Genomic DNA, 15,425 nt, shown 5'->3' on the forward strand with positions numbered 1-15,425 from the left:
ATACTACAAACTCATGGGTTTTCTCAAAGGGGGGTAGGACATTTTTTCTGTAGGTTACAGAAAGTTTCCAGAGTGCTTTTCTAACTTTATCAATGACGTAGGCAGAGTAATTAGCTTAAGACAGTAGATAGCCCTATAAAGTAGTAATTCAGTCCTCAAAGTTTTAGGACACATTAGCACACTGGCAAGAAAAAAATGTACTTTTAATTGGGACCATTGTGTTGGTCACGATAGCTACGTGCCAGGAACTGTGGCTGGCTTTTTCCATTTTCATTCAATGAATCTCATTGAATCCTCCCAACAACCCAGTGGGTTAAATATTATACCTGGCCAAGAAGAGAAAGACATTCATTCATGTCAAAAAAGGCAGTTTTCATTGCTCTTCAGGTTTGGTTACACTAGTCATATCTGTATCAGCAGCATCCCATCACATCATCTTCAAGCTTAAACTAAAACAAGCTTTGTACAGAAGTAGAAGGTATGCAGCACATGGGCCCTCATGAGAAGCTTTTCACAAATGGAATAAGTGCTAGAGACATGGTCAGCGGCAGGGAGAAAAAATAACTTATCAAAAGTCCTCTCTCTTAGAGAATAGAAAACATGTGAGTTTTACTTCTCAGGAAACAAGTTCTCAGTTTAAACTTCACTCTCGGTGGTGTGGCAGATGAGAACTGCAGAAATTCAGCCACAGGTCACTGCTTTGCCCAGTCCCAAGATTTGGAAGTTGTGGCCCAGGGCTCTCTCAGCTCTATTTTGATATCAGACTTTTGGAGGTGGGGCTACTTCCCACTCCCAAAAGAGTTACTAATGGGAAAATTAATAAGCTAGAAGAGTAGGTATATAAGAATAAGACGTGTACTTAAAATAGCAACCATGCCTTTTTTCAATGAAGCGTTCAAACTCTTGTGATAAAAAAGTAAAGGAAAATATTCCTTTGATTTAATACTTAAATGGATAAAAAATGTTCTTATATCTCCCTCCGTGAAATATCTTTTTCTGTGTTTCCCAAAGAGCTTAAATCATTTTCCATGGAGCAGTGTGTTATTTACACCGTATTGTGAAAATGTAGTCAATGGAAGTTAAACTGAATGTCACTTTACAGCTGAGAAAGCTAAGGTGGAGAGATCGTCAGTGTGAGGCACATGCATTGACTGAGGGGAGTGAATCTTCTTGAACTTTAATATGCTTTCAAATAGTGCTCACATAGGCTCCTTTCCTTTTGCCTAAAAATAGATGAGATACACACATGGAACATCCAGTAGCTTTATCCATTGGTTTTTAAGATATTTAGGACATATGAAATGTGACCTTGAACATAGCTGCTTGAGGTTCTCCCAGCTCATAAAAGGGTGGTTTTCCTGTGGCCATTTCAATGATGGTGCAGCCCAAAGACCAAATGTCTGCTGCTTTCCCATAACCTCTTGGTCCTTTATCTATTATTTCTGGTGCCATATACTGAAGGGTACCTGGAAATAATTCAAACAGTTCCACTTTAAAAGAGAAAAAAGCCAATATCTAATGAGTTTCAATTTCTCTACATAAATAAGACAACTTTAAAAGCATGATTCAGGCCTTAATATCTCATCTTTTTTGAGTTCCAGTTTTCTCTGCTATTCATGTAAGAGAAAATAGCAGTTTTTATAATGGATTTTATAAGTGATGTAAAAGTAGTTTACCAATAATATCTGGTTATGAACAGATACTCTCTCATTTCTTAAATAGTATAATTAAGGCATCATTTCATTGGGACCTCTTAGGAACTTCTAACAACTGATCATTTGAGAACAACAGAGAGTAAGTACATCAACACACATTTTCTAAAATCAGTTTTTCAAGCACATGAAAACTGTTATTATATATATTTCTAATCTTTTTCAAGAAAAGTCTAGGTCATTCATCCATTTCCTTAAATTTATGTCTTAATTCCTGATTTGAATGCTGAATTCTTCTGTTTTCATTCTTATTTCTAAATCATTAAAGCATGCAGATTCTAAAAGCCATTGTTAAAAATAATGCAAATCTATAAATCAAATATATATGGCTTCTGCTGTATGCCTGTGGTCCAGGGAATAACAGGTTTAATACGTCAAAGACAGCCACGAGCCATCAGTACAGACAAATCACCAGACACAGAATGAAGAAGAATAAAATGAAAAAGAAAGCAGATTTAAAAGGCTGTGTGGAATCAGAGCTGAAGAATGCAGTATGACGGAAAATGTATGAAGTGGGGAGCCAAGATCCCATGGTTCTAGTTCTGTCTGTTATGTCTCAGATAAACACTGAACTGCAGTTGTATCACTGGTTCAAACGGGAGGCTGGGTTTTCATTTCTAACACCTGCTGCAGTGATTCCCCGAAGTCTAGCAATGAGAACACAGTACGAACAGAAACAGATTATTGCCACATTCCCTGCTTCTGATATACTCATTCAAATGATATAATCAGCAAACAGGAACTCATCCAAGATGCCATCTTGATTTCAAATCCTGAGGCATTTGTCAAAAGAGCGACTTCAGTGTTTTCTGATTTATAACCAGTGAGAGGCATTTCGATAAATACAGACACCACCCTTTATGAATGCCGTGTGCATGATTTGCCGGTGAAAACTGCTATGTAGAATTCCCTCAAGTTGTTCCTAAGAAAGCCACTGTCACGAGCTGGAAACTAGCTGTTGTCATAAAAATAAATAAACTCTACTCATTTTGTCAAGTATTGTCACCTTGGCAGGTTTGTCCTCCAGACCTCATCATCACGTGACAGCAGCTCATGTTCAGCGTTCACATACGACTGCACATGTCTGCTCTCAGCTTAAACCAGCAAAATTATTGGACGGGAGCATTTCACCTGGCTAAGGAGAAGCTAACCACACTCCTCAAGTCACCTATGCTTGGAAGAAAAGTACTGTGCTTCATCTTCATTCATACCTTCCCCTCAAAGTGATCATTTTTTATGATATAAATAAAATCAAGTGGTCTTTAGAAAATGTGTTGAAGCCTAGAACTGATTAACAATATAGTGAACTGAAAAAAATATTGGACAATTCAAGTAATATCTTACCAATCAATTATGCAATGTTTTTATTCATCAGATATTTCAAAGAGTGCTGCCAACTGTGTTTAATTATCCCCCACTGAGCAAGTGGCAATAAAAACAGGTTTAGTCATGTGTTCATATCTGCTTTCTGTACTCTACAAACACATGACACATAATATTTTATATAAAGAGATTTACAGAACTGGATAATGAGGGTGCAAGCCAATCTGGGGAGCTAATACACACAAGCTTAGTCGCTAAAAGCTTAAACTTTAACATCACATTGTGTCCATTTGTTCATCCAGCAGTTCTTTATTGGGGGTCCACTATGAGCAGGGCACTGTTCCAGGCATTTAGAATATAGCTGCAGAGTAGACAGACAGAAATCTCTGGGCTCATGGAGCTGACATTTTTGCAGTGGGAGACAGACAATAGACTACATCATAATGAATAAGTAAATTGTATAGTATGTTAGAAAGTTATGTGTTATTACAAAAAAACAAGAGCAAGAAAAGTGTAGCAGGAGTGCCCAGGGAGGGCTGCCACGTAAATAGGGAGGGCCTCACTGAGACGACATCTGAGTTAAGTCTTGAAGGAGGAGAGGGACTTAGCCATGCAAATAGCTGGGAGAAGAGCGTTACTAGCAGAAGGAAAAGCATGTGCAAAGGCCCTGCAGCATAATGAAGGAAATGTAGGAAGGCCTATGTTTCTGGGACAGAGTGAACAAGTGGGGGTGGGGAAGAGTAGGAAATGAGGTCTAAAATGAGGTCTAAAAGGCAACAAACTCCAAATCAGCTCAGAGCCTTGCCCACCAGTGTAAGGACTTTGGCGTCTGTTTGCTCTGAAAGAAGCAGAAAGCCACTGATGTCTCTGAGTGATGCGGTTGCGGTTGAGAATAGACCTAGGGGTAAGAGAGGACGCAGGGGAAACAGGCTATTGAGGTAATGCGGGTGAGAAACGAGGGTGGCAGCAGCGGAGGCAGCGAGGAGCTGTTCCAATCCGGGGCGCTCTTCGCAGGTACAGCCAGCAGGTTTCCCTGGTGGACTGGGTTGGAGCGTGAGAAAAGAGGCGCCACGGATCATTCTAAGTTTGGAGTGGCCATCCACTGAGATGGGGAAAAGTGTGGGTGGGACAGGTCTGGGAAGAACTTAATTCGACTTGGCATGTTAAGTCTAGTTTGACTTGTAGCTCTATTAGTTACTAGCTTTGTGACCTCGGGCAAGCTATTTAACCTCTTTGAGCCTTCATTTTCTCACCATAAACTGGTATAATGACACCTAAGGATTAGGGCTGATCTGTGAGTTTCGGTGAAATAACATGCAAAGCACAACACAGTTGGTAAACACCCCATAAATGGTGCTCGCTGCTGCCTTCCCTCTCATCCCATCGCTGAGAGGGGAAACAGGCCCAGGGCTTCGCGCAGCTCAGCAGCGAGGGCCGCGGGCCGGGGGAGCGGCGAGCGCGGGCCGCGAGGCGCCGGGGAGCCGAGGTCTGCGCACACAGGCCTCGCGGCTCGCGCTGGAGGCGGGCTCAGCACACGAGCAGCACTTGTTACTCTCCTGTGAGGCCACTGACAGACGCACAAGCACACGGCTCTGGGATGACTGCTTTACTGTAACTCCTTTGAGAACTAACCAAAAAACTGTTTTCAAGATTAGCAGAAGACATTAAATTAACACCTTGCCCAAATAAAGTGTCTGAAAGTAGGGGGTTTCCTCTCAGAAGTTATCGAGTCTTGGAAACATCTAAAATGTCTCTTGCCAAATGAAGACAGTATGGGAAAAGAGATGTAGACATTTAAAGTCACTGATAAATTAGAATTTATTTTGTTCAAAAAAATGTATTCTAAATATGTTCAATTCTTTACCCTGAAATTCCCATTGCTGTGAGAGTAGGAACCAGGCCAGCGGTGTTGCTGATAGAATGTTCTGAGGGGAAAACTGATGGAATTTCTCTCTCCTCTTTTCCCCCTTCCAGGCTTCCAGAACAGATACTTCAGCAAGGTGGAAAGAAATACTGACTGAAGCAAGGTGAAAGCAAAGAGCAAAGGGCCGATAAAAATAAAAAAATCTGAGTTCTATCATTCACAAACTGTTGTGACTTCAGTGTCCCCTTTCTCTTAATTTCTTCATCTGCAAATGGAGGTACTACGGCCTACCTCACAGAACTCAGAAAGGGGGACAACTGGCCGTTTTGCTTTATAATAGACCAAAGATTATTCATTATCCCTTCATTCTTCTCTAAATCTTTCTTTCATAATAATAATAACACCCCATGAGACACAGCAGAACGGAGTGGTAAGAACTTGGAACGGAGACCAGGGTTGAAGTTCCAGATGCCCTCGCGGTGACTGCTGGTCAGTCATTAATCGCTCTGAGCCTCAGCTTCCTCTTGGCCACTGTTACCCTTTTGGAAACCCCTGTGTCTCCACCTTCTCAGGACTTTGCTCTAGAAGCAGCTCAGTGGTTACATTGCCTGACTTCAGAGGAAAGCTCTCTCCCCACCCCACTTCTGAGGTGGTGAGTCACTTCCTCTTTCGGGATTGAAATCCTGCAGTTATTTATGTTGTGAGCAGGGGAATACACCACAGGGAGTAAACAGGTTAGAAAATAGGGAATTCATAGTCTACAGGGGAAGTGATTAAGGTATGAGTAAGAATCACAGGGAGGTTAGGCTAAAAAATGTTTAAAAAAAAATCTTGTCAGGGTTATAGTGATTGTAGGCCAACCAGGAGAGAAGGAATGACATGAAAAGAAAAACAAATAACAAATGGAGAGCTTAATAAAAACCTTCAGCAGCATTAAGCAAGGAGACTGAACAAGTCATGTAAATACAAGACAAGAAAAAGGCCAGATCCAATTCTGTGTATCATTTTTTAGCAATCATCAAAAGATATCAACATTACTGTTTCTGAAAACAACTAAATTTATCTCCTACAGTATGCTCAAACGCAGCAATTATTTCTTTAATTATATAAGATCGGTATCATCATTGCAAAAACATACCTGTAAAAGTTTCAGTACTTGGGTTTATGCCAGCAAGCCTCTTTGATGTCCCAAAGTCAGAGATCTTGAGAACACCACTATAGGTATTAATCAACACATTGTCACCCTAGGAACAGAGGACTTTCATCAAAAATGTTATCTTTCTTCCAGTACTGTGTATTGCTGGTTGGCAAATCCAAAAAGAAAAGGTGTCCTTAGAGCAAACAAGGACACTAATTCTATACTCTTCATTAATAATCTCAACAGTGAATTCTTGACATCGTTTTTGTTTATATGTTACCACTTGTCCACAACCTACTACGTGGGTCACAAAGTCAAACATGGTTCCTAGTTAGAGCTTGCTATAGTCTATAGATAGCACGTATAATAAGGCTAAGTGGAGTGGTAAGAACTTGATAGTCATAATTTCCTAGTCACTTTACTTTCTTTCTATGTTGTTTTACTTCTTTTTCTGGAATAAGGGATATCACAAATAAATAGGCATTTGGGCTGATTTTAGCGTAGTAATATTAACTTACTTTTCCACAGTCCAGCCTTTGTCAGAAATTGATTAGCTATGAATATTCTCTTTTTAAAGAGAATCTATTAAGTTATCTAATTTTAGTTCAATCCATAAACATATGATAGTTGCGAGAAGAGATGATTTCTTTTTTCCTTCTAATCATTTATTCATTGGTTCAATAAATATTTACTGAGTAGCTACTATGGGCAAGGATACAAAGATTAACCAGCCTCTAAGTTCCCAGAAGCAGAGACCATATCCTGTTCAACTTTGTTCTGCTGTGCCAACACACACAGAACAGTGCCAGGCATGTAGTGGAAGCTCAATCTTTGGTGGTTAAACATGGTTAAGGAGTTTATTCCTTAAGTAGATAAGAAAGGAACATCAATAACTGATTCAGGGTAGAGCAGTATCTTATATTCCTATTTCTAAGATTTATTTATTCACCATTCTAAGTTAATACCCATAGCACAACATGGCTTTTGCAAATTAAACAATTACCTACCAAAGAACTTAAGAGAAGAGTCCTAGTTCATCCTACCTTTATATCCCGGTGAACAATCTGATTGTCGTGGAGGTATTTCAATCCTTCGAGTATTTGCTTTGTATAAAACCCGATTGTTTGTTCATTGTCTTTCAGTGGACCCCATTTGGAACGAAGGAGAGCAGAAAGACTCCCTGTAAAGTAGGGAAAACAGAAGATACAATCTTAATTCAAATGAGTTCTTTCAAGTACATTAATGTCACACTAATTTAAGGTAACATTTATTGGTTATTTACAGTGGGCCAGGAACTGACCTAGATACATAGGCTCAGATATGAAGAGACAAGTGTCCCTGCTCTGCAGATGCTCGTGATCAAATAATAAGTAGTAAAAAGCATCTCATCTGCTAACCTTAATCCAAGTCACAATGATTAATATTAAAATGGTTCAGATATTTATTTACTGTCTTCTAATAAAGTGGAAAGTAATGTCATATGGCTAACTTTTTTTTAACTTAGACAAATTAAGACCTGTAAACTTATAAATCCCATTCAATTTTACTCCCCTTCAAGGCCCTAGAAATTAGTGGTTTTTAAAGAAAAACATCCCTTACCTCCTGGAACCTGCTCCATGAAGATTTTAATGAAACCATTCTCACTGAAAGAACCCAGATACTGGACAATATTCTTGTGCTTCAGATGCTTATGCAATGCTATTTCTTCATGTAGGGGCTGGGAGTATCTAAAAGGCATGTAAATGTCGATAAGCTAATTGTGTAGCCAGACTTTAGCATATAAGTTTACATAAGGTAAAGTGAAACTGTCAGCTATTATATCCAAGTATAAAATCAAATATGACCACCTAAGGCCTTTATTTCTAATAACATAAATTCTGTGAAGTTGGAGGCATGTTAGGGTCTGAGGGAAAATGTGCCGAGCACTTTTCTAAGCCTTTTGTATATATTAACTCATTTCTCACAACCACCCCATGAGAAGACTATTAAGATGACCATTTTACAGATGAGGAAACTGATTCACAAAGAGGATGACTAAACCCATCCAAGATCTCAAAGCTAGTAAGTGATCCACATAGCTTGCTGTCTCATAACTTAAAATGACTTTACTATTCCAGGAGACTCTTGCTCAGGAAGATAAAAATTATAAGTAACTTTAGTGTTCATTCCAGAACTTGCTGAAAGACCCATCAACTCTTCAATGAAAAACATAAAACCATTTATATGCCAAGTATCCTTGAGCTCCTTGCGTTGAAATCCTCACACTACTGTGTCCGCCAATTTTATTATATCAGGCTTAAAAACAAATTCAATCCTAACCAAGACTATGCCCTGAAAGATCAGCTTTAAACCAGACTTCAAAATCATGTACTTGGTATATGCTGTTTTATCAAATTACAAAGTGAAAGTATTTCACATTTCTGGGACAGAACAATACTTTGGTGACTATTTGAAGTATTATAAAACTTGCAGACTCTTAATCTTGAATCCATTGTAGCTCTAATATATTATTGTATAACTAGCTATGGCAGGATGTCAACAATGATAAACAGAGTACCAAAACTATTCCCTAATTTTTTTTCCTGCTGTACAATGAAGGCTACACGTGTGAAAGGCATTAACTACTATGACATATTAAGTACAAATCTGATGTCTCGTAACTTGCTTCAGTCCTACAAGCAAGCAATGCTCAGATCTTACAAAGGCAAATCTGTACAAGCAGGATGGATTTTTCTGAATGTCAGTAACAAATACTAGAATTGGTTAGTACTGAATAATACTATTTTCATAAAACTTTTCAGGATAAGCTATAAACCAAATAAATCTCAGATTACAAAAATCCAAATTTGTTTAATTTAAACAAACTTTTATAAACTGTGACCTACTACCCAGAAAGCTGCCAACAACAAAAAATTGATTTTTACTCATTTTATCTTCCTTTAGAATAGTTCTAGGAACTATGAAGGCGACTATTAACCTGAACCCTTTAACAGGGTATCAATCAAAGACAACACCACCATTTTGATAATTGCTTGAATGAGGTAACACGAGAAATACTAGTATAGAATGTGACCAATAAAATACTTAGGTAATGGCTCTCAACTATGAAGACATTTGCAAGTTCTTTTTTTCCATGAGGTGTAAAACACTTTAATAACACTAGTTGACAAGACTGCTCTTGATATGCATGAGATAAATTAGTGGCAAATACTGGGCCTTACTGTATAGATTTCTCAAGATGAGTAAATAACTTTAATCAAGTGACTAACTCAGTTTGTGACGAATCAAAGGGTTCCCACCTCCTGACCCTCTACTGAAAATCAATCATGACTATTTAAATATAAGATCCTGGAGAAGCAAATATACGCCACCCTCTCACCCCCACATTAGGTAGCCAAAGGATAGCTCAAAAATTACAATAATCAGGATTCATCCTAGCTAAGAATAAGAATTCTCCTCCAATATGGAAATGGTTAGTAACACCCAGCAATTCTCCCTCAGTGTAAGTGAAAGTAAGTGTGAAGCACTGCGTGAGCATGAAATTGTATTTGTTCAGGTCAATAAGCTATGCTTATCTATGGGAATTATAAGAAAATCCTATTTCTTCTCAATTAACTATAACAGAAAGAAGAAATGATACAGATAATCACAGATGCTTACATATATTCTTCTTTGAAAAGTTAATAATCTAGATTGTCTCCAGGGCACCTACTCTCAAATTCCCAATACAACTACCTAAACCAGTGGTTCTGACATCAGATGGACATTTGCATCTCTTGGAAGGGCTTTAAAAAATTATCACAGGCCTATCCCAGGATTTTTGAGGTAGGGCCCAAGTATCAGTATTTTTACAAGTTCCCCAACTAGCTCTAATCTGCAGCTAGGTAGAGAATCACTGATCTAAATAAAAAGCTCAGGGGTGTGTAGACTGTTAGAGGAGGAAGCCAACCTGAGATTAACAACTAGTTGGGATTATGAAGTGTACTTACTCTACCTCTCTCTTACTCCACTCTGATTCTCTAACAGTGTTTTCAGAGTGTGCAGGAAACACACAAGATACTTTTTTGTTGCTATGAGCCTTCGTTACAGATGGCGATGTTTAGTGTGTGCTGCATCATGCATTATTCACACCCATCCTACCACTTTAGTAATTATCCTTTCTAACTGCTATCTTTTAAAATGCTACATCAAAACCTCTGCAGGGTAAAGAGAAGGAAACACCCTTGTGTGCTGTATCTCACAGTAACATGATAGGCTTTATTGTAATCTTTTTATAGTTAACAAGATGCCTTGCACCAGCTGCTCAAGAGACAGGCTGGTCATGCCAAATGCATTGTTACAGAAAACGACCTTGTGGTTGTTGGTGTGCTTTGTGTGCACAGTGGCAGTTGAATAAACTTAAGTTACAAAGATGATTTTAAAAGTAGCTTTCTTCCAAGTACCAACTTATATTCAACTGGTGGTGGAAGGGGAGGGGCTGTTGCTAAAGATTAGTTATCTTGCTGCAGTAATTTGATAGTGACAACCCCTTTAAATTTTATACTGTTTCAAAATCTACTCTATGTATATATTACTTAAGAACCTTTAGGAATATTTAACAAAAATTTTAATGTGACAAATTGATATATATTATTCTAGGTATTTAATGGATAGGTTCTATCACCATTCCATAAGAACTCATAAATATGTCCCATGAATTAAGGAAAAGGAAACTGCAACAATAGCATAAAAACATGAAACCATACATGTGGCAGACAGCAACAGCTGTGTGCCTACCAAGTATCTGTTCTTCTTCTTTCTATTATTTTGTTTGGAGAAACAAATGGTCAGATAAAAAGTTATTGAGTTCCTAAGCCTCCCTTGTAGTTCTGGGTGGTTACTTTTGGTAAAGTATGCTGGATATTTCTGGAAAAGTTTGTATTCCTTTTTCTTCTTCCTAACTGGAATGCAGATCTGGAGGCTGGAGGCAGAGAGGTCACCTGTGAAAGTCACTCGCTAAGGATGAAGAGGCAGAAAGAGATCCAGGACCTGGGACACAGGTTGCATGGGACAGAGTGTCTTTTTCAGGTTGGGGTAGTTAGAGAAGGCCTCTCTAATGAACTAAGAACTAAATGATAAAAACGAGCTCTGGGGAATGAACCTTGGTGTGCCTGATGGACGGGTCAGTGTGGCTGTTGCAGAGGAGATGAGGCCACAGAGGAAGGGGGGTGTCTGTGCTGACGGTTCTGGGTTTTATGCTGGTTACAATAAGAATCCATTGAAGGGTTTTAAGTGGTAGTGACAAGATGTGACTTCAACTTCAGAAAGATCTCTTTGGTTTCTCTGAGGAGGAATGGAGTTGGGGTGGAAGAAAGAGTGAAAGCAGAGACTAGTTATGAGGTACTTGCAGTAGGGAGTCTGAGTGAGAGACCTGAAGACTTAGACTAGAGTTGTGATGGGAATGAGAAAATTCAGAATAGACTGCAGAGGTTGAGACAATGGTACAACTTGCTGATGGAATAGATGTGACGTGAAAGAGAAAGGAATCCCAATGAATCCTAGGTTTTAGCCTGAACAGCTGGATAGACGGGGTAACCTTAACTGAGACAGAGAATACTTCAGATAGAGTATAACTGGGTTTGGTAAAAACCCATGATTCAGTTTTGGCCGTGTTAACCTTGAGATGCCGTTTAGACTTACATGTGACCCTACTACCACAGACAGAAAAGTGAACTCGAGGGCAGCCTAAGTCAGTCCATGATGTAGTCTGGCCAAATAAGGATTATAGTAACAGTGGACTCAATCCACTCCTTTCTCAGACTGTGAATGTTCAACACATAGAACATGTATATATAGCTGAATGTAGAGGCAGTAACTTACAGAAAGAAGATACAACAAAAGTCACAAGGCAGCAGAAATCATGAGATCAGGAAAAGAGACAATTATTGATTGGAGAAGCAAATGATAGGACAGAACACTAGAGCCTGGAGCAACAGAAAATCCTGTTACCAGAGCTGTTTCTCCCCTGAAAAACTTTCTTGTTTCCAAAAAGTCCCCCCTATGTGTGGTTTACACCATTTCTTCAAATATTTCTGTGTGGTTTTTTCTCTTTTTTCCTTCTGGTATTCCCACTAGGTGTATATTACACCTCTTCCAGTTGTCTCCCAGCTCTTGGATATTCTGTTCTCTTTTTCTCAGTCTGTTCTCCTTGCTTTTCAGTTTTGAAGATTCTACTGATATAGTCTCAAGCACAGAGACTGAGCCAGGTGTCCAGCCCATCAAAGGCATCCTTCATTTCTGTTACAGGTTTTTGATCGCTAGCATGTTTACTTGGTTCTTTCTTAGGATTTCCACCTCTCTGCTGACACTGACACTGTTCTTACATTCTGCCTACTTTATCCAGCAGAGCCCTCAGCATATTCATCATAACTGTTTTAAATTCCTGGTCTGATTATTCCAACATCCCAGCCATATCTGAGACGATCCTGATCCTTGCTCTCTCTTTAAACTGTGTCTTTCGCCTTTTATTATGCTAATTTTTGTTGAAAGCCAGACATGGTGTAATAAGTAAAGGAACTCTTGGAGGGGAAGCATCCTAGTCTTTTAGTGAGTCTGTGCCACTGGGTTGTGAACTTCAGTGCTTCTAAGTCCACCCCCCAAACCCCTCAGGTGGAACAGGATGGCCAGAAAGGGCTGCAGTTGTGTATTTCCTGTTTCCCAGGTTGATTAGGCTCTGATAACACCCCAACAGGCTAGGCCCTGGTAAAAAACAGTTTCTCCTGAGGGTAGGCCTTGTTAAAAACAGAATGCTCTGGCATATTTCAAAATGGTTCCTTTCTCCCTTCCTTACCTCAAAAGTGTGAAGGGATTTTTCTCCTGTATTGACTGTGAGGACCTAGTGGGCTCCTGGAAGCAAAACTCACAAAAATGTGGGACTCCCCTATGAATGTCTCTCTGATTTGGGGGGGGAGGGGCAGTGGCCTGCCCTGTGACCTTACTTCTTTGATGAATTCAACTCACAGAATGGTTTAAGTTAGCCATTTAAAAAAAACTGATTTCTAACATTTATAAGCCAGCAAGTTTAATATTAATGCTGACAAATAACTGTTGAAGAAGAGCTGTTGATTTCTCAGTGTTTAGCTTTCTATTTGTTGTCAAGATGAAGTGATGACTTCCAACCACCTTACGTGCTGGACTGGAAACTGGAACCTCTGGTTGAAACTGTTTCAGATAGTGCTGATTCCTTATGTACCCATATAATAAACCAACCACTATCCTGGGCCCAACACACAGGGCCATTCTTTTCTCTACTCTAAGAGTCCTGTCCCTGTTACCTCAGAGATGCTGTCCTTTTCCAGCAGAGTCTTATAATTGAATCACTGAAAGATGCGGCAGCTTAACCTCACAGGGAACTAATTAAAACACCGGAGTTTTCAGACAGGGTTTCACAAAAATATTTTTGAAAAGGCTCCAAACAACCCAAAATATCTTAGAAAACAGCTCTTTATTAACCACAATTACTATACCTGCTGTCTCTCTCTGGGATTTCCTTAATAGCGATTCTGACTTGGTTGCTCAGGTCTCGACCTGCATAGACTATCCCGTAAGTGCCTTTTCCTAAAACGACTCTGTCACCATTTTCGTCATATTCATAGTCATACTACAAAAGGAAAAATGAGGAGAGAAGATTGAAACATTAATTGCATTCTGTATTTTGAACATCAACTTTTTGCAAGAGCATTTTTCCTTATTTTAGCAGATGGCTTTAACAAGGGAAACAATAAGATGAAATTCTAAAAAAGCAGTTTCAAGAACCAAATCATAGACACTCTCAACATAAACCAGATAATGCGCTCATATTTTCACAACTGTTATGAATACAGTGGCGACTACGTATTTAAATCTGTTAAGAGTTTTTTCAAAAGCCCACTTGGATTCTTTTACCCATTGTTTTTCATTGATTCTAGAGATAGGTATGATCAGTATCAATATCTAACAATATCTATCACATCTGATTAATCTTTCTTTTGTTTTTCAGCTGCTGGTGCTGTTAAAATATTTCACATTTTACCAGGAAAATAAAACCACTGAAAGACTTTGGGTAAGGAAAAAAATTTGAGGTCTTACTAGTTGACAATGATAAAGTAAGGATTATTTTTATATCACCCCAATTCCTCAAGACTAAAAAGCATTTTAAAAACAAAAAATAGAGGGAAAATTTCATCTTTGATGTAAAAGGGAACTATCTACAGCTCTATACTCCAAACTGTCAAGCATGTCAGTCAAATATGGAAAACTGGATCAAAATTAAAAGGGTTTAGAGAGCATCTGGTAGACCTCCTCAGACCTGAAGGTCATTCAGAAAGGCATACCCTTTGTCTCAGACTGTACTTACAGGCTGCAGGGCCATCAAGTGATCAAGCCATGTCTCTGCAGAGATCCAGTATAAAACCACAAGCCAGCAGGAGAGATTACAAGAAAAGTTCCCTTCATTGTCTACATTTTGCTGGACCATAAAACTGGCAGCCCATAGCTAGATTTAACTCACAGAAGGGTTTGAGTTGGCCATTTAAAAATATTAATTTCTAACATTTATTTACTTATTTATTTCTTTATTTACTTTTTGTTAATCCTCACCTGAAGATATTTTTTTCCATTGATTTTTAACGAGAGGAAGGAAGGGAGGGGGGCAGAGAGAGGAAAGGAGAACCATTAGTCTTAATGCTCATGAGGAAATAGGATATGAGGCCTTGTGCCTACACTAAGTGAAGTGCTAGAACACATAAAATCAGGGTCCTTGAAAAACTTCAACTTGGTGAAAAGGTAGATTAGAATAAAGTCAGCCCACTGTACTGAGAAACAAAAACTAAGCTTGTCTGTCTCAGACTGAGCTCTGAGTGGACTAAATGAGTCTCCTCTGAATACTTTCAACATAGGCTGTTCCTCATGCTGTTTGGAGTTCAAATTTACACTTATCATAATAACCATAATTGGTCTTGAGTGTGGAACATCCTGGAAATTCTAGCAGAAACAAAGCAAAAATATTTTAAAGGGAGATCCCTTTAGTATAGGCTACACAGGATTCTCACTGATAATAGACCACTGAAATTGAACTCACAATCCAAAAATTTAAAATATATTAGGAAATAATTCACTAGTGAGATTAGCTGATCTGATGAATATCAATCTCTAAAACTTCATAAAAGAAACTGTATATTAAGTGCATTTAACATAAGGATATAAAGTAAGAAATAAAAAACATGGCAAAAGGATAAAAGATGCTCTAAAAAAGGTCACACAGATTTGAGACAGAATCAAATAAAACTTCCATGCCCAGGCAGCATGGCTCAGTGACTGAGCATCAACCTATGATCCAAGAGATCAGGGTTCAATTCCCAGTCGGGGCACG

General features: G+C 38.8%; 1 protein-coding gene across 1 annotated transcript in view; it reads right to left on the reverse strand.

Moving 5' to 3' along the window:
- The window catches only part of MAP3K5 (mitogen-activated protein kinase kinase kinase 5), a 157,531-nt gene that overhangs the window by 28,998 nt on the left and 113,108 nt on the right, over positions 1–15,425 (reverse strand). Inside the window, exons 15-19 of the mRNA XM_016204919.2 lie at positions 13,543–13,676; positions 7,637–7,764; positions 7,081–7,217; positions 6,038–6,143; positions 1,309–1,466 (exon numbers count right to left, since the gene is read on the reverse strand). Of these exons, the coding sequence (XP_016060405.2) occupies positions 1,309–1,466; positions 6,038–6,143; positions 7,081–7,217; positions 7,637–7,764; positions 13,543–13,676 (663 nt within the window). The remainder of the gene's footprint in view (positions 1–1,308; positions 1,467–6,037; positions 6,144–7,080; positions 7,218–7,636; positions 7,765–13,542; positions 13,677–15,425) is intronic.

This window comes from Miniopterus natalensis, chromosome 5 (assembly GCF_054644295.1).
Source record: "Miniopterus natalensis isolate mMinNat1 chromosome 5, mMinNat1.hap1, whole genome shotgun sequence".
In the NCBI taxonomy this organism is placed as follows: Eukaryota; Metazoa; Chordata; class Mammalia; order Chiroptera; family Miniopteridae; genus Miniopterus; species Miniopterus natalensis.